This window comes from Vidua macroura, chromosome 6 (assembly GCF_024509145.1).
Source record: "Vidua macroura isolate BioBank_ID:100142 chromosome 6, ASM2450914v1, whole genome shotgun sequence".
Lineage (NCBI taxonomy): Eukaryota > Metazoa > Chordata > Aves > Passeriformes > Viduidae > Vidua > Vidua macroura.
This window is the reverse complement of record NC_071576.1, coordinates 46,496,640-46,522,207: the sequence shown is the minus strand read 5'-3', so window position 1 is coordinate 46,522,207 and position 25,568 is coordinate 46,496,640. Positions and strand designations below refer to the sequence as shown.

General features: G+C 38.1%; 1 protein-coding gene across 1 annotated transcript in view; it reads left to right on the top strand.

The window, feature by feature from the left end:
* LOC128809002 (mucin-5AC-like) overlaps positions 1-11,442 on the top strand; it is a 45,445-nt gene extending 34,003 nt beyond the window's left edge. Inside the window, exons 31-45 of the mRNA XM_053980694.1 lie at positions 15-238; positions 1,088-1,262; positions 1,449-1,699; positions 2,962-3,145; positions 3,511-3,709; positions 4,605-4,783; positions 5,019-5,088; positions 6,577-6,636; positions 6,887-6,906; positions 7,774-7,808; positions 8,182-8,304; positions 9,166-9,294; positions 9,935-9,992; positions 10,598-10,703; positions 11,211-11,442. Of these exons, the coding sequence (XP_053836669.1) occupies positions 15-238; positions 1,088-1,262; positions 1,449-1,699; positions 2,962-3,145; positions 3,511-3,709; positions 4,605-4,783; positions 5,019-5,088; positions 6,577-6,636; positions 6,887-6,906; positions 7,774-7,808; positions 8,182-8,304; positions 9,166-9,294; positions 9,935-9,992; positions 10,598-10,703; positions 11,211-11,442 (2,045 nt within the window). The remainder of the gene's footprint in view (positions 1-14; positions 239-1,087; positions 1,263-1,448; positions 1,700-2,961; positions 3,146-3,510; positions 3,710-4,604; positions 4,784-5,018; positions 5,089-6,576; positions 6,637-6,886; positions 6,907-7,773; positions 7,809-8,181; positions 8,305-9,165; positions 9,295-9,934; positions 9,993-10,597; positions 10,704-11,210) is intronic.
* Positions 11,443-25,568: the final 14,126 nt, after the last annotated feature.

Genomic DNA, 25,568 nt, shown 5'->3' with positions numbered 1-25,568 from the left:
TTCTTTTTCTACAGGTGACTTGATTTACAACAGGGTGGATAGTGAAGGCTGTCGATTTTATGCCATCTGTAGCCCAACATGTAATATTGAACGACACACTGTACATTGTCCTGTCACTACTCTGCCAGCCACCACTTCCTCTGTGTTGTCTTCAGTAACAACAGCATTTGCTATGACTTCCACGCCTACAAGTGCTGTTTTTCATGGTTGTGTTTCCACTATTTACCCTCCATTACAAGTATGTAATTTCTGTGTTATTTTTTGACTGTTGGAATAATATGATTTATTGGGTGGTACCTGATTGGAAGAGGTTGTAGTCCTTATACCTTACATGTGGTGATTGTCTTATTTATTTTGCTAATGATGGGCAATATATAGGACGTAATATTCAAATTTTTCCTTTTTCTGAATTTCAGTTTTTTATATTGATAAAGCAAGTGACAATAGTCTTGTTACTCTATTTTTAGTAAAACTCTTTGGTGCATTGCATACATGAGGTATCTTCTCGCTGACATAGTAGAGGGAGTTTTCTTATGTATGTTATTTTTTCACTAAAGGGAAATATTTAAGATATAGTAAAGGCTTGTATCTGTTTCCATTGTCCTGCCATTTTATCTATGCACCTTTAAACTTTTTTTACTGTTATGTTCTCTGCTGACCTTGAAGTACACTATACACAGAATAGAGGAAATCAGTTCCTGTAACCTAATACATGTCCCCTAGGCTCCAGAAGAGCTCCTCATGCAGAAGAAAAAGGTGTAGTTAAGGTTTCCACCTCCTTTCAGCATTAAAAAAGTTAATCCTATAGAATTTTGACAACTTTTTACTCCCAGTGAAAATATTCATTTTAGTCTTTGTTTTAGTTTCAGAAAAGTAAAGTTATCCCCCATAACATGGTCAGAATTTTGAATACCTCTAGTTGACATTAGAAATCATTAATACCACAAATTGAATAGAAGAAACACATACTAATTTCCTTTCCAACACCACCTTTACTGGAAACATCATAGCATAAATCTAAAAAGAGGAGTAAAGTTTATACCTATTTACAGAGTTTTGTGAAAAAAGCTTTTTTTTCATTTTGCAGCCTGGAGAAAGATTCAGATTATCCAACTGTACAGAAGTCATCTGTAATGGAGACAACAGTATAGATGTAGTACCAACATACTGCCCACCTGTAAAGGAAATTACCTGTGCAAACAAATATCCACCAATGCTGGTACCTGATGAAAATGGATGCTGTTACCGATATGAGTGTCAATGTAAGCATCAATAGATTCAGGAATAACATTTTTTGAAAAAAAAAAAAAAAAAAGCTGAGCTTTACACAGATTATATAGGCATTTTCATTTCTTGGGGCTGCTCTACAAATTGCAGTATCTCCAGTTTTAAAATTTTCTTCTACCTAAATTCTCATCTTAATCTTCCAAATATTTTCTCTGTACCAGGTGTGTGTAGTGGATGGGGTGATCCTCATTACATTACTTTTGATGGAACCTATTATACCTTCCTTGAAAACTGCACTTACGTCCTGGTGAAACAGATTGTCCCTAGATATGACAACTTCCGTGTTTACATTGACAATTATTACTGCGATGCAAAAGATGGACTCTCCTGCCCTAAATCCATTATTATTTTCTACAAATCTGCAGAAGTGGTGCTGACTCGTCAACTCATGAATGGTGTGATGACCAATGTGGTAAATATTTTTTTTTCTATTTTTGCAAAAAAGAAATAGTGTCCATAAGCCTTACTAATGCCTTTTTGAGATACAGTCTGTTAGAATGTCACATCATGGAGGTGATCAGGGCAGAGAGTATCACTAGGGGAAAAAAAAGGATTGCACTGGATGCTAAGAACAAAATTCATATTTCATGAAAACTGGTACATTGTGCCATATGCTTATGTAAACATGCACACTTTGAAGAAATACAAATGCAAATTGCAAGCAGGAGTCTTCTCCCAGGGGAAAGATGGATATGTATCCCTTATCTGCTGGGTGACTGCTTTCTCTCCATATGGAACTTCTGGCACCAAACAGCCCTGACACGATTCCCCCTTTAATTTCCTACAGTGAAAAGAGGTATAGTTGAAGAAAAGGGGTAACTTACACTTCATGATCCAAAGTAGTGTTGGCAAACCAATGAAAATAAAAAGATAGTCCCACTCTTACACTGGAGAATCTATTAGTTGATTAGAGAATCTATAGAAAGGGAGAAAAGCTTGTCTGAGCAGGCACTCTCACCTTACAGTGCCATGTCAAATTCTCAGTCAGAAACATACATTGGTTCCCCGTGAAAGAAAACAGTAACTAACTATTTTAACTCGTGCTTTAGCCTGATTCAGTGAGAAGAGAGTTGCAGAATAACTTCTAACAAAAAACTGTTAGGCAAATAAGTTTACCTTTATTAATTCATATAAGATACTGGCTATGAATTGAAAAGTTAACAAATAAATATGATCACTACTAGATAAAACTGGCACTAAGGGCATCTGACTTCATTTTGAATTCAGACAACTCTTCCAATATCAATTACTATGTAATACAGAGATGGTGTGATTATCTGGCAAAGTTATTACATAATAATGGCAGGGATGTTTCTGTAGCTAAAGAAAACTGCCACTCATTTTCATATGAAAAATGTTTCAAAGGCACATAATCATGAGGGATACAATGAAAATACTTGGATTTATATGCATAGAATACTTTGTATTAGCATACAATCATCACAAACACAGTATGTAGATTATTATCACATTCTAGCAATATAGCAATATAAGCCAAGATATCAATGCAATTATACACTGTCATTAGGATGCCAATCAGCACTGGATGTGATGAACAACAATATGGAGTTATGCATATTATGAAGATTAGCAAATATATTATTTAAAACAATCAGGCAGAAGCAGTGCTTATTCTGACGTGGTGTTTTTTTTTTTTTTTAACCCTGCATTCAGATGTACTTCAACAAAAAGATTGTTGAACCAGGCTTCAAAAAAGATGGCATTTCTTTCTCCACTCTTGGCATCAATATGATTGTTGAAATAGAAGAAATTGGTGCTGTCATCACCTTTAGTGGTCTGATTTTCTCTGTCAAGCTCCCATACAGCAAATTTGGCAACAACACTGAAGGACAATGTGGTAAGAAGGCTGCACAGATTGAAGGGGGTCCTCTTTCCCCATCCCTACCACGGTTATGCTCACCCACTCCGGCTATGCAGTCTTACAACTGACAGAGATTTTTAAACAGCAGTAAATGGAAATGAGTACAGTTCTGCTCTTTAACTTCTGTAGGATGTCAAAAGCTCAATATTTCTTTGGGGCTGGGGTTTTACATCTGTTTATTTTTCCATAACCTAAAGTTCCTATAGCTAGAGAAAGTGCTCCCTATGAAGCAAGGCAAAATATGCATTTCATGAGCACATCACACCTAAACATATCAGCCCAGGAATGTATTGTGTATCTCTGACATGGCTTATGAGACTTACCCAGCTTGTCTCTTCCAGGAACATGTACAAACAATAAAGAAGATGAATGCCGCTTACCAAGTGGTAAGATCATTTCCTCCTGTCCCCAAATGGCTCATCATTGGATTGTTGACAACAACAAGTCGTGCCATGGAGTACCAATACCACCAGCTATAACCACACCTCCACCAAAGCCGCAGTGTCAGACGCCTCCACTCTGCAAGCTTATCTTGAGCGAGTAAGAAAACAAATTCATTTCTTCTAGACACAACTGTCTCAGTATCTTCAAAGAAGAATAACAGCTATAGCTTCGGCATGTGATAATAGCTGAAAATGTCAGCTTAATGACGGAATACATATAGTAAAAGGCCTCTGCAAAAAAAACTAGTCTGCCTTAATGATTTGTATAACCAAAGATAACTGAGCAAGCAGAGGTAAAGTCAGAAAATCAGGGATGCAGCAAGCACTAAAATCAATACTCCCTTGATGCAATACTTCCAGAGTTTGTTCATTAAGTATTAAGCAAAGACTGAACTCTAAATCTGAAGTGGGTCTTCAGTACAAATCATAGAGAACCCAGTTACCAAACAGGTGAAGAGAGCAGATACAAACAGCTGAGAAATGTCCTTCATTCTTTGTACATTTTACCTACAATATGGATCTCCAAAAGTGCAAAGGCTTGTTTCCTGAAGTATGTCCTATACCTGTGTAGGCTGACAAAGTTATTTATAAAAGCCATCTTATACATGCTTTCTGTAGTATCTAGTAAGTTTGGAGCTACTTTATGTGTGAATTTTCTATTGCTACTTTTTTTCATTCTTTTTTCTCAATCTGGTGCATTTGCCTTTTACACTAAATTTCTAGTCTCAAACAGCTAAAAGGTTGTGTACACATACAGAAATACTACGACCGACCGTTAACATCTTTAGAAAAAAAAGGCACTTCAAATTTCTTAATCTTTCCTGAATCTATCTCCCAGCTTACTGGCCATTCCTAGGGTTTTGTTTCTCATAATGCCTTCCTTTCTGAAGCAGAGTCACATGCTATTAACTGGAAAGTGTTGTCTGACAGGAACAGACTTTGGATGATGGCTCATTGATATAGAAGGGGGTTGCTTTCTTTACTGTCTGCAGGGTTTTTGCAGAATGTCACACCGTGATACCACCTGAACCATTTTTCAAAGGCTGTGTTTTTGATGGATGTCGTATAGACGATGAATCCATGCAGTGTTCCAGTTTGGAGATATATGCTACAGAGTGTGCTGCTAGAGGTGTCTGCATTGACTGGAGAGGAATGACCAACAATACGTGTTGTAAGTATTGCAGGACTCAAAATGTGTGTGATAAATGGTAGAAATTAGTGTTTTAGTCACTAAACAAGTCTTACATCTGACACTTGGTTACTGTCTACATAAATCCAGTGGGGTCTTTTCTCACAGAAGCCGCAGGTGAAGAAGGCAAAGCTGTAATAATTTTTTTCTGGAAAAAAAATGCATCTGCTGTCAATTTTTAATCTTTTTTTTTTGTTGTTGTTTTTTTTCCATACAGCATTCAGCTGTCCATCAGGCATGGAATACAAGCCTTGTGGGCCCATTAATCCAGCTACCTGTGACCAAAGGTATTGGAAAACAAAAAAAACCCCACCCTGAAGCACCTGCTTATATTTTTCTTATCTATCTACTTTCCTCAGAAATTTGAGATATTTCACAATGAAATGTGTTGTGAATGTCACTAACTTATTCAAGATTTATAAATATCAATCAGCTCTAGGAAGACGTGCTTCCTGTTGCCCTTCAGAAAGCGTACATTTTTTGTCTCTCTTGCATCTGACATGATACACTGCTCTGCCCTCTGCCTCACCACAAAAGTGTTCTACTCAAGCACATATATTCTTCCGATTCCAGCTATGAGCATCCTGGCTATGGAGTAACTGAAGGCTGTTTCTGTCCTGAAGGAATGACACTCTTGCATGCAGAGAGTAACATCTGTATCTCTGAATGTTGTAAGTCATCTGTAGCTAGTTTGGGGAATAAATAAAGATGGGCATTATTAGTCAGGAGGCCTGAGCTCTATAGTCATCTTCTACACAGTCAGAGCATTGCAAATCAGCCTCCCTTAGTATCCCCAATTACAAATTGAATCATAGTCAATATTACCCTTTTGTCCCATCATCCTTCCTTACGTGAGACCCACCAAGATGGTAGAACTCTACAGTTCAGCAAAATTAGTCTGCATATTAATTTTCTTGTTAGTTTTATCTTCACAGTATTTTTATTTGAAACTGTATGTATGTACTCCTTTGTCAGTTTTCATTGGTGTAAATACCCATTCATTTGTTTGTCTGTCTTTTTCTATTTCTAGTCTGCAGAGAATCAAATGGAATGTCCAGAAGGGTGAGTATCACAATGAGTATGGCTTAATGGGCACAGACAAGTGAAACAAGATGATATTTGGTCCAAAACTTTGTCACAAATGTTTGTTCAGTCTTAAAAATAACGAGTACTAGAGCACCCCTAAGAAATTTAATAAGTGATAAAATATTCTTTCAATAACCTCACATACAGGGAAAAAAAAAACTTTAAAAAAAAAAGAGAGAGAGAGATGGTAGTAGTGGAAGTTAGGCATATATACTTATTTTATTTCCACAAATTTGGCTTGTTAAAATTACTAGAAATGAAGGGAGAGATGGATAACAAAGCTTACCTGTTGCTTATCATGTTCATGTCTTGCATTATTAGTTCCTCAGCTGCATGGAAATCAGCAACCTAATGTGAAAATAAGTATGTCATATGATAATTTTTTTTAAAAAATGGATGCAAGGCTCAATCACTTCTCCTTTAGAACTCCTGTAACCCTCATACTAACACTATTAACATATAGAAAGTAATAGCTTTGTGAACTCAGAACCTTTAGTAGCCCCCAATGTCTTCCCCAAATAAACAGTTTGAGGGTCTCCTATAAAATCTGAAATATGAAAAAGCTGATATAGTCAGTTATCACTACATACCTATATGAACATGTTAACTAGAAGCAAATAAAATTATTTTGGTTTATTTTTATATTTATTTTTTTCTTTCCATTGTCTATGTTTTTCTTTTTTATTTAGCCAGGAGAAAAATGGACAAAAGATTGCCAAGAATGTGTCTGTGACAAAAATACTCTTAAGGTGAAGTGTACAAAGCACGAATGTTCTCTGACACAGCAAGTATTTTGTGAAGGACCAGGTTACATGCCTGTTCAGATACCAATACCAGAAGATCCATGCTGTACTAGGACTGAGTGCTGTGAGTACTGTCTTAGTTCTTTATCATGGGCAATATACTATATTAATTTTAGGGAACTACAGCAATCAGTTCACATTTTTTAATACTTTGCATTGATGTCATAATGCTTTTCTCTCTCATCCTGCTTTTTAGAGCCTTCTTGAGGGCATACAGTAAGTGCCTGAAGATAACAAATGTAAAGATTAAAAGATTTTATATAGTTAGACATAGAAAAGTAACTGAAAATCTTCTACAATTTAACATTGAAAGCCTTTGATTCTGCCACTATCTGAAACAATATTTGAAAACCATTTAAAACAATTTCAATTTCAAAGACCAGTATTAAGAAAATTAACTTTAAAAATAGTCCTGACTATTTAAAAATTACTCAGGAAAGTTCCAGAACCAGTTACCAAATAGAGTCATCAGATTTCCCCATTGGTACAAATTTCTCTTTGAAATTGTCTCTTTCCAGCAAATACTACTCTCTTCTTCTCAGTGTTTTGTTTTACAAAGATTATGGGAAAGCCCAATCACATTGAAAACACCTTGGCACATAGACTGAATTAGTCATTAAACTATCTTTTGTAAAAGATATCTACCATATCTACCCCATGGGAAGACTTCAGAAGTTCATGTAAAACAAAATTGCTTTAATTCAAAAATTCTGAGCTTATTTTCTTTATTCTCTTACATGAGACAGACTGTAACACAAGCCTCTGCACTGACATCACACCTCAGTGCTTAGAGGGGCAGGAAATAATCACAATAATGCCACCTGGAAACTGCTGTCCTATCTTTGAATGCAGTAAGTATCGTGCACCCTCCTCATATGCTATTTACTGCTGTATTTTTCTAAGTTACAAAAACCTTATAAGAAAGATGCAAGTTATCTCTGATATCATACTGGGCCTTTTTGTGAATGAGTGTTTTAAGGCTGCTGCCACAGGCTTATGAAATGGGCCTACAAAGCTAGAACAGAAGTTTTTTCATGCATTTCTGCCTCCTAAAACTTACACCTCCTTCTTCCTTCTTTACAGGACAGGGCTGTGTAGTCAACGAAACCTATTATGCAGTAAGTACACAGGGTTGCTCACTATAAAAATATACCCTCACATAGCTCACAGTGTAGTGTTTTTGAGACATCTATCATGGTCTATATTTTGAAGGAAGGGCTGAGATGAAGCATTATTCATTATTCATTATTTCACTGAGGTTAACACCCTCTGTACAAGCAAAATCATGTTCTGCTCTCCTTTCTGCATTAGCAGAATTTGATTCCAAAACCGATATTACCAAAACAGAAACTCTGCATAAATAAAACAACCAAAATTGTATTTATGGATAGCTTAGCCTATACATAGTTCATCTTTGTGTTTTCTGTGATGTGTATACACAGAGCAACCTGTTTTAACTGACTAATAATGGGTTTTTCCAACTTCCCCTAGCCTGGAGCTGCTGTTCCATCAGGCCCCTGTGAAGAATGTTCCTGCTCTGCATCCTCTCCCTCAAGGCCTCACCACCTTACGGTCATGTGCCAGCCTGTTATCTGTGACACATACTGCCCACTGGTGAGTGCTGTTCTGCTGCCAGAAATTCCTACCCCACTCAGCTCCAGTAACCACCAGCCCAGGTCAGTGACCTGACTTAATGCCATTGTCTCTTTATTCCTTTCAAAACAGGGCTATAAATACACAGTGGAACCCGGACGGTGCTGTGGCACGTGCAAGGCAGCAGCTTGTGTAGTGACTCTGGGAGACAACATTACACACGTGCTCCATGTAATTACCTCAGGTTTACTTCACTTTTGGGGAACTCTGCTAGTCTTTTCATTCTTTCCTCTCCTTGTATTTGTCACATTTATTTCCTCCATCTTTTCTCAGACAAATGCTTACTCAGGCAGGGGCTGGACAATCTCCACACAGCCTAAACAGTACCTTACACCACAAAACACCAGTTCTAAGACTTCTGGAAGCAACTGTGATATGATACTGAACAATGGCTTTCAGAAATCAACATAGGAAAATACCTGGGTGAAAGCAAAGGGCTTTTGTTTGCCTCCATTTCTGAAACTGTAGCACCCATATTGTTCAAAGGATAATTTTATCTGTGAAGGCATTTTGACACATCCGTAAATTCTAATGACAAAACCATTGAAATGCAAATTATTCTTTCCAAATGAGTCCACGTACTTACCCTATTCACACAAAAAGCACATCTATATCCAGATAAAAATAGAGCCTCTTCACTTGGTTAATGAAAACCACTTAATAAGTAGTATGATAATATGGCAAATAATTATCAGCTGAAATTCAAGGAAGTTGTTAGGAATAATCAAACTACTATACACAGCAAAAATAAGACATTGGAGGCTTTTGTTTCATTTTTATATAAGAAGATTTTAATTTGCATTCATTTTTGACTACTTTCAGGAAGGAGAAAACTGGAATCCACCTGGTGATAACTGTACTGTTTACACATGTGAAAAACATGCTGACCAGTTCATTCAAGTCATCAAAGAGGCAAACTGTCCTGCCTTGAACTATGATGAATGTGATCCAGTAAGTACTGTTCTACCAGTTCTCATTTTTGGAAAGGTTGCAGTGCCTAACACCAGTGACAGAAGGATCATGGTGTCCAATGAAAATAACTAGCAGAAGCATCATGCAGGAAGTAACCCTCTTTTTATCCTCTCTGAACTTGGTCCCAGTCAAATTTTATCTCAGAAAAGCAACTCAAAATTAAAATGAGTTATATTTCAATCCTCACTGAGGATCAGACATTCGAGAAAAGGATACAGCATAATATTTTGGATTCCTTAAAGTGTTAAGGGACCTAGAAGCAAAAATCAGCCTCTGGCACGTCACTCATTTCACTCATTGTGTTACCCTCTCTGTCATAATCCTTCACCTTTACTGACTTTGGTCACAATATTTTGGCTTAATTGTGCTAGGAGCTTTATTGCTTGCTGAAATTATACTACTAAACTGAGGGGTTTTCTCCATTTCTGGAGGAAATAACTCTTATTAATATTAAAGTAGTGATGTGCCCTTAATACTTAGCCTTGCTTGAAATTAGATTTCCTGTCAATACAAAAATATACACAGTCTCTGGTGCCAGAGAGAATTAGGAAGCAGGGAAAGTCTGCTTTAGTATGCAGATATGAAACCTGAGTTATCTTTTTATGTTTTCCCACTTAAGGAAGATATCAGGTTATCTGACGATGGCTGCTGTTTAGTGTGCCAAAGAGTACCAAAACGTAAGTAATAATAATTTTGTTAAAAGTATTGATTAAATGTGCCTGATTAGGTATATTAGCCCATTTTGCACAATGGGTGCATAGACAGAAGAGGTCATCTGACCAGGTTTGAGTTCGCTGCTTCACTGGAGTAAGAAAGGAAACAGGTGGAAAAGAAAGGAACAGGACATTTCCACTACGCATTTTAGGTCCTAGTGAAACAGATGGTGAACCTTTCCATCCCCTTCTGTTAAATGCTGGCTTTTTTTGGGAAGGTGAGGACTATGACTACTCTCCAATTTCCATAGATACATTCTCTTTAAGGAGGAAAGTGAAGCAAGTTCTGAGAGATGGGTGTGCATCAAGCAGTTGCCACAGTACTGCTCTTAATTTCTGCATTCTGAATCAAGTTGCCTAAGAAAAAAGGAATGTTTCATCCACTGATAACACAAACAGCAAGTCTTCATTCAGCCCTCAGCAATTAAAAAAAATGCATTGTGACTTAGTTTCCTATTTCAGCTCCTTCCACCTTAGTTTTCAGTTACAAACTGTTGCATCATACACAGCTATCTATTTTTATGCACATGTATTTTAACCTGTTTTCCTTTGCTTTGTGATGACCTCAGTTTGTATGAAGCACAATAAGACTACTGTCATGAACTATAATGGCTGTTTATCTCCTGCACCTGTTGAGATAACATACTGTGAAGGCAGCTGTGATGCTTACTCACGGTAAGTGGCATAAAAGATAATTGTGGCCTCTTGTCTTCTACTCTTTACACCAGTTACATCAAGCAAATCACAAGTGTTTTTCTGATGTGTCCAATATCCACCCAGATATCAACTGTTTCCATTGTGCTAATTAACATGGCATTGTACTAGTTTGATTACCCCGAGTTTAACAGCCTGTTAATATCACAGTAAAAAGACCCAAATTTTGATTTTGCCCATTTAAAAATGAAGTTATTTGTTTCTCATTATTCTCTCACTGGACTGGCTCACTACATGATCTGGAATAATTCTTTACTTTTCCTGTGCCTTAATGAAGAATTGGCGTCATACATTTTTACAATGAGGAGCAATTAACCTGTATTTCATGACAATACTGTAAGAATGCTAATATTGAGCAATAGTCCCACATGCAAGCACAAAACTTGTGGTTATGTTCTGTAATGGGTGGGAGGGGCAGTATTATTTCTCACATAAATTCTGAATCTTTCTCATTGGTTTTTCTATCAGATATTCTCAAATGACAAACACAATGGTGCACAAATGCTCGTGCTGTCAGGAAATCAAGACCAGCAAGAGAAAGGTGACTCTGATGTGCAGTGATGGAAACTCCCTGGATCACTCCTACACCTATGTGGAGAAATGCAGCTGTGTGGGTGCTGAGTGCATTACCCAAGGCAACACCCAACAGGAGACACAGCAGATAAAGACCTCTCAGGAGCAAGCAGATGTCAAAAATTAGAACTAGAGAGAGTCCTCAAACAAGGGCTGAGCATAAGACTAAATAAAGAAACTTCAAAAAATACAGAAGTGTCAAGAGCAGCTAAAATTTTGGATGAACAGATGATGTTTTCTGCATAAACCCCCAGTATGTCTGTCTACAGAATTTCAGCTTTCATTATCAATATGTCTCCCATTGGTTTTTATGTCTTTTCTTTTACACCTTGAGAGGTGTAAGTTCATCTTGACATTTTCTGTTCATTTGTCTTCTGAGAATTGCTGGACTTTTAATAACATTTTAATTCCAGTTCACCGAGAAAAATCAAAAGACAAATGCAGAAAACAAACCAAACCCAAGGAAAACCCTACCCCTCTGCTTCTATATGTTTGGGGGTTTTTTGGTTTTTTTTGGGTTTTTTTGTTTGTTTGGTTGTTTTTTTCTGAGGAAAACTTACAGGGCAGAAAGCCATATGTTTTCAAAACTATAAACTTCAATATTCAGAACAATTTATGATGGACATATTTCCCTACATGTTTTTGTGATGAAAAGTCCTATTGTGAGAAGCTGCTGCACACTACTTTTTGTTTACATAACACCATCAGCATAGTAGCTGTATGAAAATATGGATTTTTAAATTTTGTTTTGTTATGTGGTTAACTGTTTACAGAAGAAATATATATATATATTTGGCAACAGAGGCATATGAAGGATTTTTAAAACAGAAGTATAATAATAATAATAGTAGTAGTAATAATAATAATTGTAAATTCTTCCTTCTTGAAGGAAGCTTCAAGAAGTTGGACCACTACTATTTATTACTTTTTTTTTTTTTAACTGATTTATTGGATCATTTCTTTCAGAATTAATGTTAATATCCCATTTCTTACTCTCAGTCATGTTGTCTGGGTATGGTATATTTTCTTTTGTTTTTGAATATTATTTTATTTTTGTTCCTTAAGACACAAAAAAGCAATTATGATTAATAAATTTTGAGCATTTTACAGCACATCTGCTTTGACTTTTCAGTGAATCCCTTGCGTGAGAGTTGCTGGGTCCATAAAACATAGCTCCAGATCAAAAATCAATGTAGGCTGTGGTACCTAACCCACTATAGAGCTTTGATATTGCTTTGAATGAAAAACACTCACAACCAAATACTTGGAAGTGTTCCAAGCACATCACCTCAGCTGCTATCACTTAGTGAACTCTTGGAAAGCAAGCACCTCTCTGAGTCTGCAAATGTTTTGTAGCCCTGAAAGTTCTTTACCTGACTGGCATAAACTAGCCAAAGTATTTCATACCAGCCCATCTCATGTTTTAGAGCCCACTGCAACATAAATAAATCTCTGAAATAGCACTGTTGTAGATCTATGTGGCTGCAACTGAGAGGAAAGCTCATCTCTTTACAATTTGCTGGGTGAAGGTGTGGGTGTTAAGGTCTTTGAAATGGGTCCCAGTGTCTCTACTGACTTTGGGCAGTGGGTTTGCTGCAGAGCCCAAGCAGTTCTGCTCCTGAAACAGACAAGGCTCTGCACAGCCTGAGTTTCTGAATTTTAGGGTAAAATAGTAGGTTCAAAGTTGGATATGTGGTAGGCGGTTCCGGAAGGCTGAACCTTCCTAGTGCCTCAGCCAATGGGGAAAGGAAGAGGGCAACATGTGGCCAGTTTAGGATAAAAGGAGGGTGCCCCCTCTGAAACTTCAAGAGAGAAAACGCCGTAGGTGTGCGCCATGGTGGACTCTCTCCCTTTGTTCAAATAAAATTGTAGAAGTCCTCGGTCTCCTTTTTGGAGACAAACTTCTGGCATTTATGAAATTTTTTCTTACACTACTCAGCTTTAGTAATAGAGTACTTTGAGCCAGCCAGCACAGCTCTGACTGTACATTGTATAATGCCAAGCACCATCCTACCAGTAACTGCTCTAGGATTTGTAAATGGAACAGTAAAAAGCTGAAGGTTTTTTTTACTAAATTTTTCTCCTACCCTACAGTTTGGATGGCTCAACAGAGGGAGGAACAGGGTGCCCTGCAGCAGCTTAGGCTGCTCTCACACCTGTTTTTCTTTTACAGGACAATAACCACCCCTATACTTCCCCCTTCAGAGGCGAGCACTGATATTTCCGTGAGAAACACTAACACCACCATACTTCCTGCTGGCAGAAATCCCGAGCTCCGTCCCAGCTTCCTGTTGACATTTGTTAATTTTTTTCCATGCCTTGGGCTCTTTTGCTGCCCAGCGAGGCCAGCAGATGGCACACTGCTCTGTTCCTCCCTTCCCGGCTAACCCTCCAGGCTTCCCAATGCAGCACCACTACTGAATTCGTGACCATTCGGTGTGTAACAGATTTTCTGGCCTTACCAGGCAGGCTAGGAAATTATTATTCTGCTGTTCATTCTGCAAAAGGGAAATAATGTCTATAATAGAAAATTAATTATTATGTGTTTTGTTGGTCCTCAACAGCTCCTTGCCCAGCATTAACCTACTGAAATGGCAGATTTCCTGCATGTTGCTTCAAGATCATTAGTTGTTTTCCCATACAAAGCCTGTATTTCAGCATCCCAGAATATATCCTGTTTCCTGGAGATCCCGGTGTGAAATAAGTCTGTACCACCAGCCATTTAATACACTGAAAGAGAAAAAAGTAATACTATGAGGAAGAAGAGAAGGGGAGACATGTCGCCCATGGGAGGACTGACAGGTGATAATGGCAGGGACAGCAGAGTTTGGTGGCGTAAGAAGAAAAGAAAAAACAGAAATAGAAGCAAGGGCATTGACAGGCTTCAGTCCTGGCATGGGGAGACAGGAACAAGGGAAACATAAGCCAAGGTAAATCATGGAGGCACACCAAGTCTATGGCTGAGGAAGTACTGGAGACCCTGCCTTGGAGAAGGAAGGATTTCTATCACAGATACAGTCCCAATGCTGGGAAAGAGCAAATGGAAACCCTCAATTCAAAAGGAGGACAGGGGACAATATGTTTTGGGCATTAAAGACTAAATGAAAGCTCTTGAAACAAGACATGGAGTAAATGTAAACCAGAGCACTGCAATGGATGTAGTAGAGCAGACTTACATTCTTCTTAAATTTTCTTTAACATAGGACCTATCTTTGCTCTGAGTTGTTGCTGACACAGATTGGGTAATAGTTCCAAAGTAAACCTTCCTAAAAGCTAGGATAAATTATACCACTTATCTTTGTCAAAAACAAATTACCATTTTTTTTATAACCATAGATAAATAATGGAGTCAATAAGTGATTGGGTGGGAGAAAATGATTGGCTTGGCAGGTCTTTCATGACAGGTCAGAACACCTGCAGGTCACCCTGAGCTGTGCTGGTGTAGATGGTTGATGTTCGTTACATCGACAGCAACACCAGAGGGCTCTGGGCTCGCAGCTCACAGACATGGATGAACAGGTTTGCTGTCAGAAGAGTTTCTTCCCAGGCACTTCAAAGTGAGCCACACAACTATTCCTTGCTTTCAGATCCTGAGGATGAGCTGTGCCCTTAACTTAATCCTGAATCTACAAGCATCGATTCCACATAACATAACAAGATTTGTTTATACATCACTTAATTTTTTTATCTGATCATCGTTGGAGCACAAATAAATTGCAGCAGAGAAATCATTCACTTAGAAGTTATTCCAGCTGAAAAACCCACCAGTATTCAAAGCTTTAGTGCCTAAATTCAATATTGAATTAATGGGCATTCATGCCTTCGCTCTCAACTCAGGTCTCTTGTTATGTGGCTCAAGTTCTTCATGACCAGCTTATTTTTAATCTTTCTTCACACAACATATTAAAACTCTGCAGTGTAAATAACAAATTACTAATAATCACTTTTCAATTATGCTTTGTAACTATCAGCAACATATAAACTATAACCTGAAATTATGTGTCTATTCGTATTCCAGCTTCCAGTAATTCATTTGCCTCATAAAGCAAGACAATGTTTAAACCACATCATTTTCTGAAAAAATCTATTGAAGGACTTATGGTTGTTTGTGGCACAGCTCAGGAGCTGGGCTGATAACAGAGAACTCAAGAGTGGAAGCCACACTTCATAATAGTAAAAACCCAACTGAAAAAGGAAGCTTTTTACCTCTTCAGTAGGTTTTGTTCTAACCATTGAAAAAAAGAAAAAAAAAAAAGAAGCTACTCTCTGGCAACATTCAGAGTTTTATAATAGAAAATGAGACTAGTTCTATTCAAACATTATTAATGTAATAATAAAACAATTATAAATGCACAGGAAGTACATTTTTGCAGAGGATGCATTGGTCATGACTGTCAAATTTTCCTTTGCTCCTTACAGCTTCAAAAATTACCTTCCTTCTTGAGCCTCTGATTTCTTTTGGCATTCAGTATAACTCCTATTTATAACTACAATTTGATGATGAGTAACCAGCAAATGTTTCCACTATTAAAATAATTGTGTTTGGGTTTTCTTAAATAGACAGAAACTTATTCTGCCTGCCTCTTACTACTCTCCTCCTGCTGTGACCATGCATAGAAAAATAAAATCCCACTTATGCCTCCTTCTGTTTTAAGAAAGCAAAGGCTGTCCAGGCAGTCAAATATGGAACTCTTAAATAGAGTAATTGTGGATATGTCACACACACAGTCTCACAAAATGAAAATGTGTGAAGTCTTAGTAGCCAGGCCTGAAATGAAACCATTGTTTCTGTATTGCAGTCTAGTTACAAGGATTCACTGGGATTCACTGACTTTAAAAAAAAGAAAAAAAAAAAAACAATAAAAAAGAAAAAAAGCCATAAATACTTGAGAGGAGTGTGATTCCAAGGCAAATTTGAAATTGGCTTTTGTTTCAGAGAATGTCAGATGTGAACTCTGCATCTGTTCCCTCACTCAGTGAGAAGTCAGTCAAAAACTCTCATTCCAGTTTAACTGACCTCTAGAGAGGTGTGGGGCCAAAACTGAGCTTTCTGTCATTACTCAGTGTCACAGCTACTGAAGCACATAGCTGCCAACTGCAACACGGCTATAACATGAAAACATGCAGAAAAGACACCATAAACACCTTCATGAAATGACCTCCTGCCACAACCGAACTGAATTTCTTATTCACATGAATTGCTGGTTGCTCTGTATTCTGGAGAATGAGATTATTCTACCTGATGTAGATTTATAATTTGCTCTACTATCAATGCTTTTGTGCTTTATGACCTCATTCTAATGGCAATTAAAGTCCATTATTCAGATATCTGCTATTTTACAGGAAATTAGTATTGCAATTGCACTAAATTTGGTCAACTGAAGATAATGCAAAACATTACCTCACATACTTCATGGTGAGTAGTTTTACAGCATTCATAATAAAGAAGTTGTCACAGTACACTTGATCTAATTTTTACATTTAGCAAGGAAGCTATGGGAACAGTGTTATCCATCCCTCAGTAATGCTGCACAGGATTTTACTGAACCGTATTTCAATAAACAGTATTTAAATCCCAGCTGAGATTCCATCATAAGTAAATTCTCAACCTAAATAATTTTTAGATTTCCAGTTTACAAAGTAAAATAAAGTTTGTTAGTCACTGTGTGCTGGTTTTGGCTGCGGTATAATTGAGTTTTTTCATAGTAACCAGTATGGGGTATATTCTCCTATGACATAACTGCAGTGTAAAATAGATTTAAATCATCACAAGGAAGGCTTCAGCTGATTAAAAGATTGTGTGATCTGTTCTCCTCTGCCACTTCTTATCTCTCCAGGCTCAGAGTAAACTGCAGAGAAAGGGCAAAGAACAGTTTGAGTCCACTCAACTCTGCAAACTTCACAAAGCTCATGAGCTCTTCTGCCTCAGTACCAAAGAAGCACTTTCCAGAACCAAAGAAGCACTCCTGAAGCAGAATTTCACATGAAACAGCCACAAGGCCATCAAGGCCGGCCTGCACTCCAAGACACACGGAAAACTTGCCAGCATTACACTGAGGTAACCACAGTGGACATGACATTAACAGGATCTCAATTTACCTCACAGGTGAATATAAATATGCACAGTGACTAATCTCTGAGACTTTCAGGAAACCACAAAAATGGCTTAGAGACTCTTTTTTATGTTCATCCACCCAACTGAAAAGATCCCTGAGCATCCCAGTAAGTACACCTCACTTACCCAACTAAGGAAGCACACCTGAAGAATATACAATGGCTAAAAATTACCAGAGACAAAGAAAATTTACCCTACCTTGGTTCATTCATTCTGGTATGGTCATGCTGGTGTTATTACATTATTTTTCCAGCACATGTGACAAAATCACCATGCTGGAAATGACACACAAAGCATGAGAATCACAATCCTTCTTGCATTTTTGATAGTGAAGATAAAGATAGAGCCATTTTTCTAAAGTCAAGTTTATTTATTTCTCTTAGTTGTCAATTCACTTTAGGCTAATTGAGATTAATCTGACCTGTTGATGTGGCCAAGCTAAGGATTCAGAAATAATATGCTCATAATAAAGTCACCCGGTAGCAAATTGCTTCAATCCTGGCAACTATGGTTTTTAAAAACTTATATCAAATATATAATTAATGTAATACATTACAAATAATCTCTCATATACAGTTTATTCACAAGTACTATTAAATAAAAAATAATCTAACTGCCTTGTGCCCCACACAGCTCTTTGAAAGCTCCTTTTACAAAGACTCAGAATAATCAGTATTCTGATGAAACAAATTTATCTGAATGTGCCATAACTAGTTCATCCATGCTGTAAGAGCTTTTTGGGAGGGAAGAAAGAGAACAACCACTCTTCTGAGAGGTTTTCCATGGCTATGACAAACTGCTGAAGATGCTGAAAAACGTTGGCAGTACAGGAGCTGTGAGAGACCAGGAAGGAGGAGGCCTTCCCAGGGCCTAACCCAAAACTGCCCAAACTCCAGGAGTGTCCTCCCAAGAAATGTTGAGAAATACATAAGGAGGAGGACCCCTTTCACCAGGGGACCTTCAGGTACAGCCTATTAACCCTGCAGGGCCCTGCTGGATGTGGGCACCAGCAGCAGGAGAAGCCTTGCTCCTGGCAAAGCCCCTAAGGATAATGGGGTCCATCCCAATGTGAGGTGTTGTCTGGCTCCCAGAGAAAGGGGCTGCCAAGTGTGATTTCCTCCCATGCAGAGGGGGACTGCCACCACCCTGTGCTACACACACAGGGCACCTACTTCTCCAGGGATGGCAATTCACCAGCATCCCCACTCCTCCAGGGGAAGGACACCAAGGTATGGACCTGCAGCATGGTACTCTTTGGGAAACCCCTTCTGAGAGGACTTGGCAGCTCTGCTGCATTTCTGCTACTGGGACAGCAACCAAGATTGTGCCTGAAAGGTCTGGGACTTTGTTTTTACCTTTGTTTTAATAGTTCCTTCCTTCTTTTTTCCATATAGGAATTTGAATTAGAAAAAGCCCATCCCCTACTGCAAACAGGCACTGCAAATGAAATCACAAGTTTTCCACCTCAAAATAATTTAGTGGAGCACAGGTTAATCTGCCTCAGTGAGGTAACCTGTTGACTCCTGCCCAAGATTACATGTAAATGGTTGAAAAGCGCTGCTGGCAAACTGGTCCCCAACACCCCTGAGGCCCCAGGAGGGGTGCCCTGGCCCTGCTGCAGCCCTGGGGTCAGCCCCTCTCAGCCCCTGCAGACAGGGCACAGCAATGCCCTTGTTTCATCCTATATCCCCTGTGGCAAAGCACACTCCACACAGTATTTATACAGTTGCTATACACATAGTATTTATACACAGTGAACAAAGCAAACTGCTCCACCATTCTCCATAAAGTCAAGTTTCTAACGTCACTGGGATTTGGTACGGGTTTATCTTCTTACAAGGTTAAAAGAGAAGAAAGAGAAGAATGTATCCAGCTGGTTTTTGAAAGTGTGTCCTTTTTCCAGCCCCTTTGTTTTTATTAGCAAGTTTTGCTGGTGTACCCTGGTTGCCTGGTTGCATTGGTACTGCTTTTACAGCCCCTTGTGTCCTAGCAGATGCTGTCCTGTTCTCTGCTGGGAGCACGTCCCTGCTCTGTTCAAAAGATCTTCAGGCAAACCTGGGGATTTTGTTAGTTTAGATGATGGGCTGAGTCAGGACAGTACTGGGAAAGCTCAAAGCTGTACGTATTCCTTCCCACAGTGCCAAACAGTTCTGGCACTGCTGAGAATCTGATGTGTCATACCAATGCACTCAAGTATCCTGACTGCAAAAGTAATAACTGTCAAGATCAAACATGTTGCTTACAAGGAAATGACAAAACATACACAAGGACAGTCTGTTTTCCACCTTACTGTAAGAATACTTCTATCCCTGCTTGCATTCCTTGAGGCTATATATGTCTTGTTATTTATTCTTTGTTTCATTCTTAATATCCATTGTATCATGTATCTTAATGCGTATTTGTGCTTGTGATTATATTGACTTGCTTCTGTTAAATGATGCAGGCTACTGACTTTAATTCCAGTTACTGACATACAACTTTCTGAAGTTGTGAAATACATATTTTAAACTTTTTTTTTTTTTAAATCAGAGTGTGTGTTTATATTTTAAATTAAATTCATAGGCTTTCACTTTTCTGAAGAATTTTTGTTATTAGTCTCCAGGAAATACAAAGAGCTGCTTTCAGAATTACATAGGAAGTTTCATAGCTGTGCATTTAATTGAGCAGTTGCATAGAAGATCATCAGTCTATCTTGTCAGCCTTAAGTTTCTATAAAACACAATAGCAAACAGAGTGTTTTGCATGAAGCAAGAAGTCATTTTGTTCCTTTCTCCCAAAAGGTTCTGTGTCATCTAGGATGTGACTCAGATACTTCAGCTGTGTTAGGCAATCTGCATTGATATGTATATCAACTTTCACACTGAGAGGACTTTCTGCAGTTTGTGGCCAAGGGTCCCCAAAGGGAAAGGATCTACAGGGAAAGTGCAGATTTGTTGTCTACTGCTGGTTTTATTTCAAACAGTTTTTTTCCTCTTATTATCAGTGGAGCTACTTGTACCCTTACTGCTCTGAAGTCTGTCCAGCCCTCCCTCTTCAACTCAAAGTCAGATGTAATACAAGGTTTATCATCAGTGGCAATATTTTATTGGCTCAGCTGGCATAATTAGAAAAATTAGGCAAGTTTTTTGGCACAGCAGACCTCCAGTCAGCTTTGAGAGTTATTTCTCAGAAATGTCTACCTCAGGAAGTGGTGTAATCCAGCCAAATCCTATTCTCCCAGCCCCTTTAGCTGAAGCCAAAAGACTGGATTTGCACAGCCAGGACAAAATCTGGATCACAGTCAGCTCCAGAAAAAAACATTAGCATCACTGACACTTGAAGAAAAATCCTGCATTATTTTAGAAATATATTTGAAGTCTGGCTTTCTCCCAGGACTTCTGTTCCACTATAAGCACTCTAGACAATCAGTATTACTACTGTGAGATATATATGCTACTATTTTTTTACTTCCTGTAGTGTTACCTGTACATTTCACTACTCTGCATATAAGGCTCACATGCCAACAACCATGTTAAACTCTAAATATGCAGTCAGCATTTCACCTGTAAGCAGCAAGGGGCCTGGGTCTCCAGGGATTGTTCCCAGCAGAAAAGATTGGTCCCTCTGCTGTTAACATGGGTGTGTTTGGGACTGTGATGGCTGCTTGTTTTACTGAATCATGTTTCATGGCAGGAATTTTTAGGGACCTTCACTTCTATCCAAGCATGTAATGTCATTAGCTCCTGGTAGTGGACAAAGTTCTTCTAACTAGAAAAACTGCTTTGCCCTTGAGTTCTGCAAAGGTTGAGAGTAGTTGTCATTTTATCTCAGATAATAAATCTCCTATTCGTTTTGACAAAGGCTTGGGTGTTTAACAGCGTCACACAAACTGAATCTATACAGAGCAAACAGTCAGACAGAGACTGCCATTGTGGATGAGTTGTATTACCTTCAGCCTGGTGCCTAAAAACGTCCTTGAAGCATGGTCTTGACTCTGCCCCAACACAATGCACATGCTGACAGATCAGAGCCTTGTAAAATAATTGTTGGTAGATAAAGTAAATCCTCGTCAAAAAGGTACTCTCTGATGAAAAGATCAATAGAAGTAATCAAGACAGTCTGTTTGGGAGCCATGTGAAGGCTGTAGAAACAGAACAAGGGTGTGGAGTTTTAGCTGAAGTATTTGTGCAAAAATCATGCAGCAGCATAATGTTTCTTTAGAGGAAGGAATGAGTAACAAGGAAATGCCAATCCTAGTCTATCTACTCTCTCTCCCTCTTTGTTTTTCTTTTCCCCTCCCCCTTATCTGGTGTATTTTTTGCAGTTTTCTCATTGCATTTCGTTAAGAACATTTCCATTTCATGTCTGTGGGGTACTGGTTCTTAGGTGTCAATTCAGCAACATTCTTGAGAATTTATAAAACTCTAAACTCAAATAGCTGTGTTGGAACAACTGGGATTACTGATGTCTGTAAAGTCAGATTCTATTTAAAGCCCAATTCCATTCCACATACTTGTTCAGAAAGGTAATTTAAGAACATAGGCTTTTCAGAACAAACTAACTGCATGCTTTGGCATTAATTTTACCCTAACAGCTAAGACCTCCACTCACATGGACCAGGATTTTCCTGTGCTAGGCACCATAATATCCTATGCTCTGAATCAATTCTTTGAAATATGCACCTGCATGCTTTGCCAAACCAGATTAGAGTTTAATTTTGTTTACATCTCTCTGCATTGTCCTATTTTTTTTATTTATTCAGGTATTTATTAAGCCATGGTGGTGCTTATAGAAGAGCATAGAATTACTCTCTGCTGTACTGTACAAGCAAGAAACATGAGAATTCTTAGAGATAAAAGGTAACATAAAGACACGGAAGAGAGGAGAGAGGGAACAGTAATAAGCATCTAATGTTACCTGCGTTGTTTATGAAGCTTAAAGGAAGCAGACAACTGCTTGAAACCAGGATTTTGCTAGTTATTTCTGTAGTGTGTTCGCTGCTCTGCTAGTTTTCAGACAGTAGTCACAGTTTTCATGGAGTGAACAGTAGTCATTAAACAGAGGGAGGGATCAAAGTTGACAAGTGACAGAAATTTTTCTTAACCAGCAAGCAGTGTCATCTAAAGGAGACACAAGGATGTCCGTGCACCACCTCCAAGACAAATAAAATTCAGAAGCATGACGTCCTTTTCATGGCTTGCCCAGAACAGCACAGAAAGGAATTCTTTATACCATGGTTTTTTAACCCTTTTAGTCACATAGGCCAGCCAGTATCTTTAATTGTGTTTGATTTACTTTGTCTCCAGGATCTGGAGGTCCAAACAGTGATATATCTCATTCATTTTTTCATTTGCTACCTCACACACAATCTCAGTTTCCTCATTCATCCACATGTACCCACTTCCCTCTAACACCTTTCTGCATTCTGCCTCCTCACTCATTCATTCCAGCTATCTCCCTGTATGATCCCCAAGGCCCACATTCTTCTTCTCCCCTCTCTCCCAGGTAGTGCTGCACTTTCCACCTCCCCTTTGCTTCTCTAAGAAGAAGCTGACACGCTCATAAATCCAGTAATAGCAACAGCAAAGGCCAAAACAAAAAGGCACAGTGAAAACTCATGTGCTAGCTAACAACAGCTGAGCTGCAGCAGAAAGTCCAAGAGCATGAAATTGGTCAGTCTTAAGCAACTTTTAAAGCAAGTTAAAGGTCTTCCAAGTTCCATTTTGTTTGCTTCTTCTCTACTGAGAGATGATCCGTATCATCTGTTAGCAACCATGATCCATATGCCCTTCGTAACAACAAACAAAACAATAACAACAACAACAAAACCAACAAGAAGAAATCCATAGAGATGGTGGTCTCAAAGGAATCACATCAAGCTCCCCTGAGCATAGGCTTGTGCAGCATTCAGTGGTATTCATCAGAATTATCACTTTGTGCCTGCTCAGCTCTTTCCTTGACATTTTGTTGGCCATGGCCACAGATGGAATATTGGTTTGGATGGACATTTTCTCTCTTGTACTTGTGGTCATGCTTATACTAAATAATCAGGGTGGAAGGAGTTCTCATCTGGTTAAAACCAACATCAACTTACTTACTGTTCTTGTCTTACACTTAGTGTTGGGGTAAAAAAACCCTTCAAACTTATTAGCAAAGCAAACATGTTTATCAGAAGGGTTTGATTCCGTTTCCCAGTGTCTAGTTTACTTTCCTGCTGAATTACAGAAAGACTAGGAGTTTGATTTGGCATCCATTAAATGCTTTACTGCACAATAGAAATACCAGGATCTCTCTGAGCTAAATGTAACACCCTGGGATGGCATCAGCAACGTCATATGAACAACTTGATTTCTGGTCAGCTCTAATGGAAAAGTGTTTGGTTTTTCAAGTGTAGTTGACAAGGCATGATTTTTACACATAAGCAAGTCCTCACCAAATTCCATGATGATGCAATATGTTGATTTGTTAAATGATATATCAAGCAATTTATATTCTTTCTACATTCTCCCTGAAGTATTTCCACCTCCTCCTTCATAAAAGACTTGGTGGAAGTGGATCAAAAGTCTATAAAGTGTCAACTTAAGAAATTTAAGTTTTTAGAAAAGAAATTTCAAGAAATTAAAATTTTTACAAAGTCATAGCAGTTGGAAAGAGGGCCTTTGCATGGAAAAATCTTATGTAAACTCATCTGGCAGTGCTATGAAGTAAAGATATAAGAAACACTCAAGAGCAAATAAAAAATTGAGACAGTTACGTTCAAGCCAATGTATAACTGCTTGTTCAAGATATTAACTCATAGCAGTAGATATGCAATCATTCGGCTACTGTGATTATACATTGCATTATGCATTGCCTTGGGGTAGGAAGCACTTTGTCCACTTAGTAAGGCAGCATGGGAAAGGATACAATCATTATCAAAGTATGCATTATTAAAGGATTAATAAAATTTATATGAGCTCCGAGAGAAGTCTCATAATTGATTTCAGTGGGAGGTGAATAATGTTCTATGAAAATTAAGTTCTTATCCAGCTCTGAAAAATAGAGGATAGAAGAGAGTTAGGAGGTTAATCACTAAAATACAACTGCAAATTCTTATGTTTTAGCAAATTAGCATAATTTAAGAAAAATATAAATTTGCATAGAACTTTGTCATGACTTCCATTGTCTGGATTTCTGGATCACAGAAAAAAATACCCAAAGACAGTTCTTCTCCCAAGGCATTCTTCATTAAATCAATTCAGATAATCTTCCTGCCTGTAAGCCCATAGGAATAACATTCCCACATTAACTTTCAAAGGCCTTTGAATAAAAAATGGTCTGAGGAAAATTATTTTTAAAATGAATTTTGGTGTAGAACTGACTAATTCACATGCATAAATACAGTTATGTTCCATTCACTTTATGAGCAAATATTAGCTATAATAATGACTAGTTAGCGGGTGCGCCCAAAAGAACAACCATGAGAGTTTCTTGACATTCTATTCAATTCTCTTTGGTTTCAAAATATAACATGCCAAAGGTTTTGCTCCATTCAGGACTTTCATATGGATCTGATCCACAAATACCCTAGTAAATAATTCTAGAGCCAGATGTCTTTTTGGATACAGCTAATGTCTCTTATGTACAGAATGAGCTCATTCCATTCTTTCATGACTGGTCAAACTTGAAATTCTTTCCCAAAGTCTTACTTGTCTTTGATCTTGATATGTACAGGATTTTGTTAGGAAATAAGTAGCACTAAATGGAAAAACCCACTGGATTGTCCAGGTGTGTATACAGCAAGGTCTGAGGTTGAGACCACCTTACCCTTTGCAATTAAGGTGGGTTTATTTTAATCCAACACTATGTTCTATTACATAAAAGAGTCCCAAGAGGTGAAATACTTCTCTTCCATGAGTGAAACAAGCGAGCATTAATTACTTTGCTCAGATTAGGACAACATCAAAGATACTTTAATTTGCTCCTAGTGTCAAGGTATAACGAAGTCACTGCAGGCAGAAGAGCCCATTCCTACCCTCAGCACACCAGAATGTGGGGGAAAGGGTTTGCATTTAAAATTATCAATTTTCAATAATTAGTTTGGTTTTTTTTTTACTCTAGGAGCAACCAGCATTGATTTTCTGTCAGAATAGGATATAAATATAGAATTTGTTAATTTC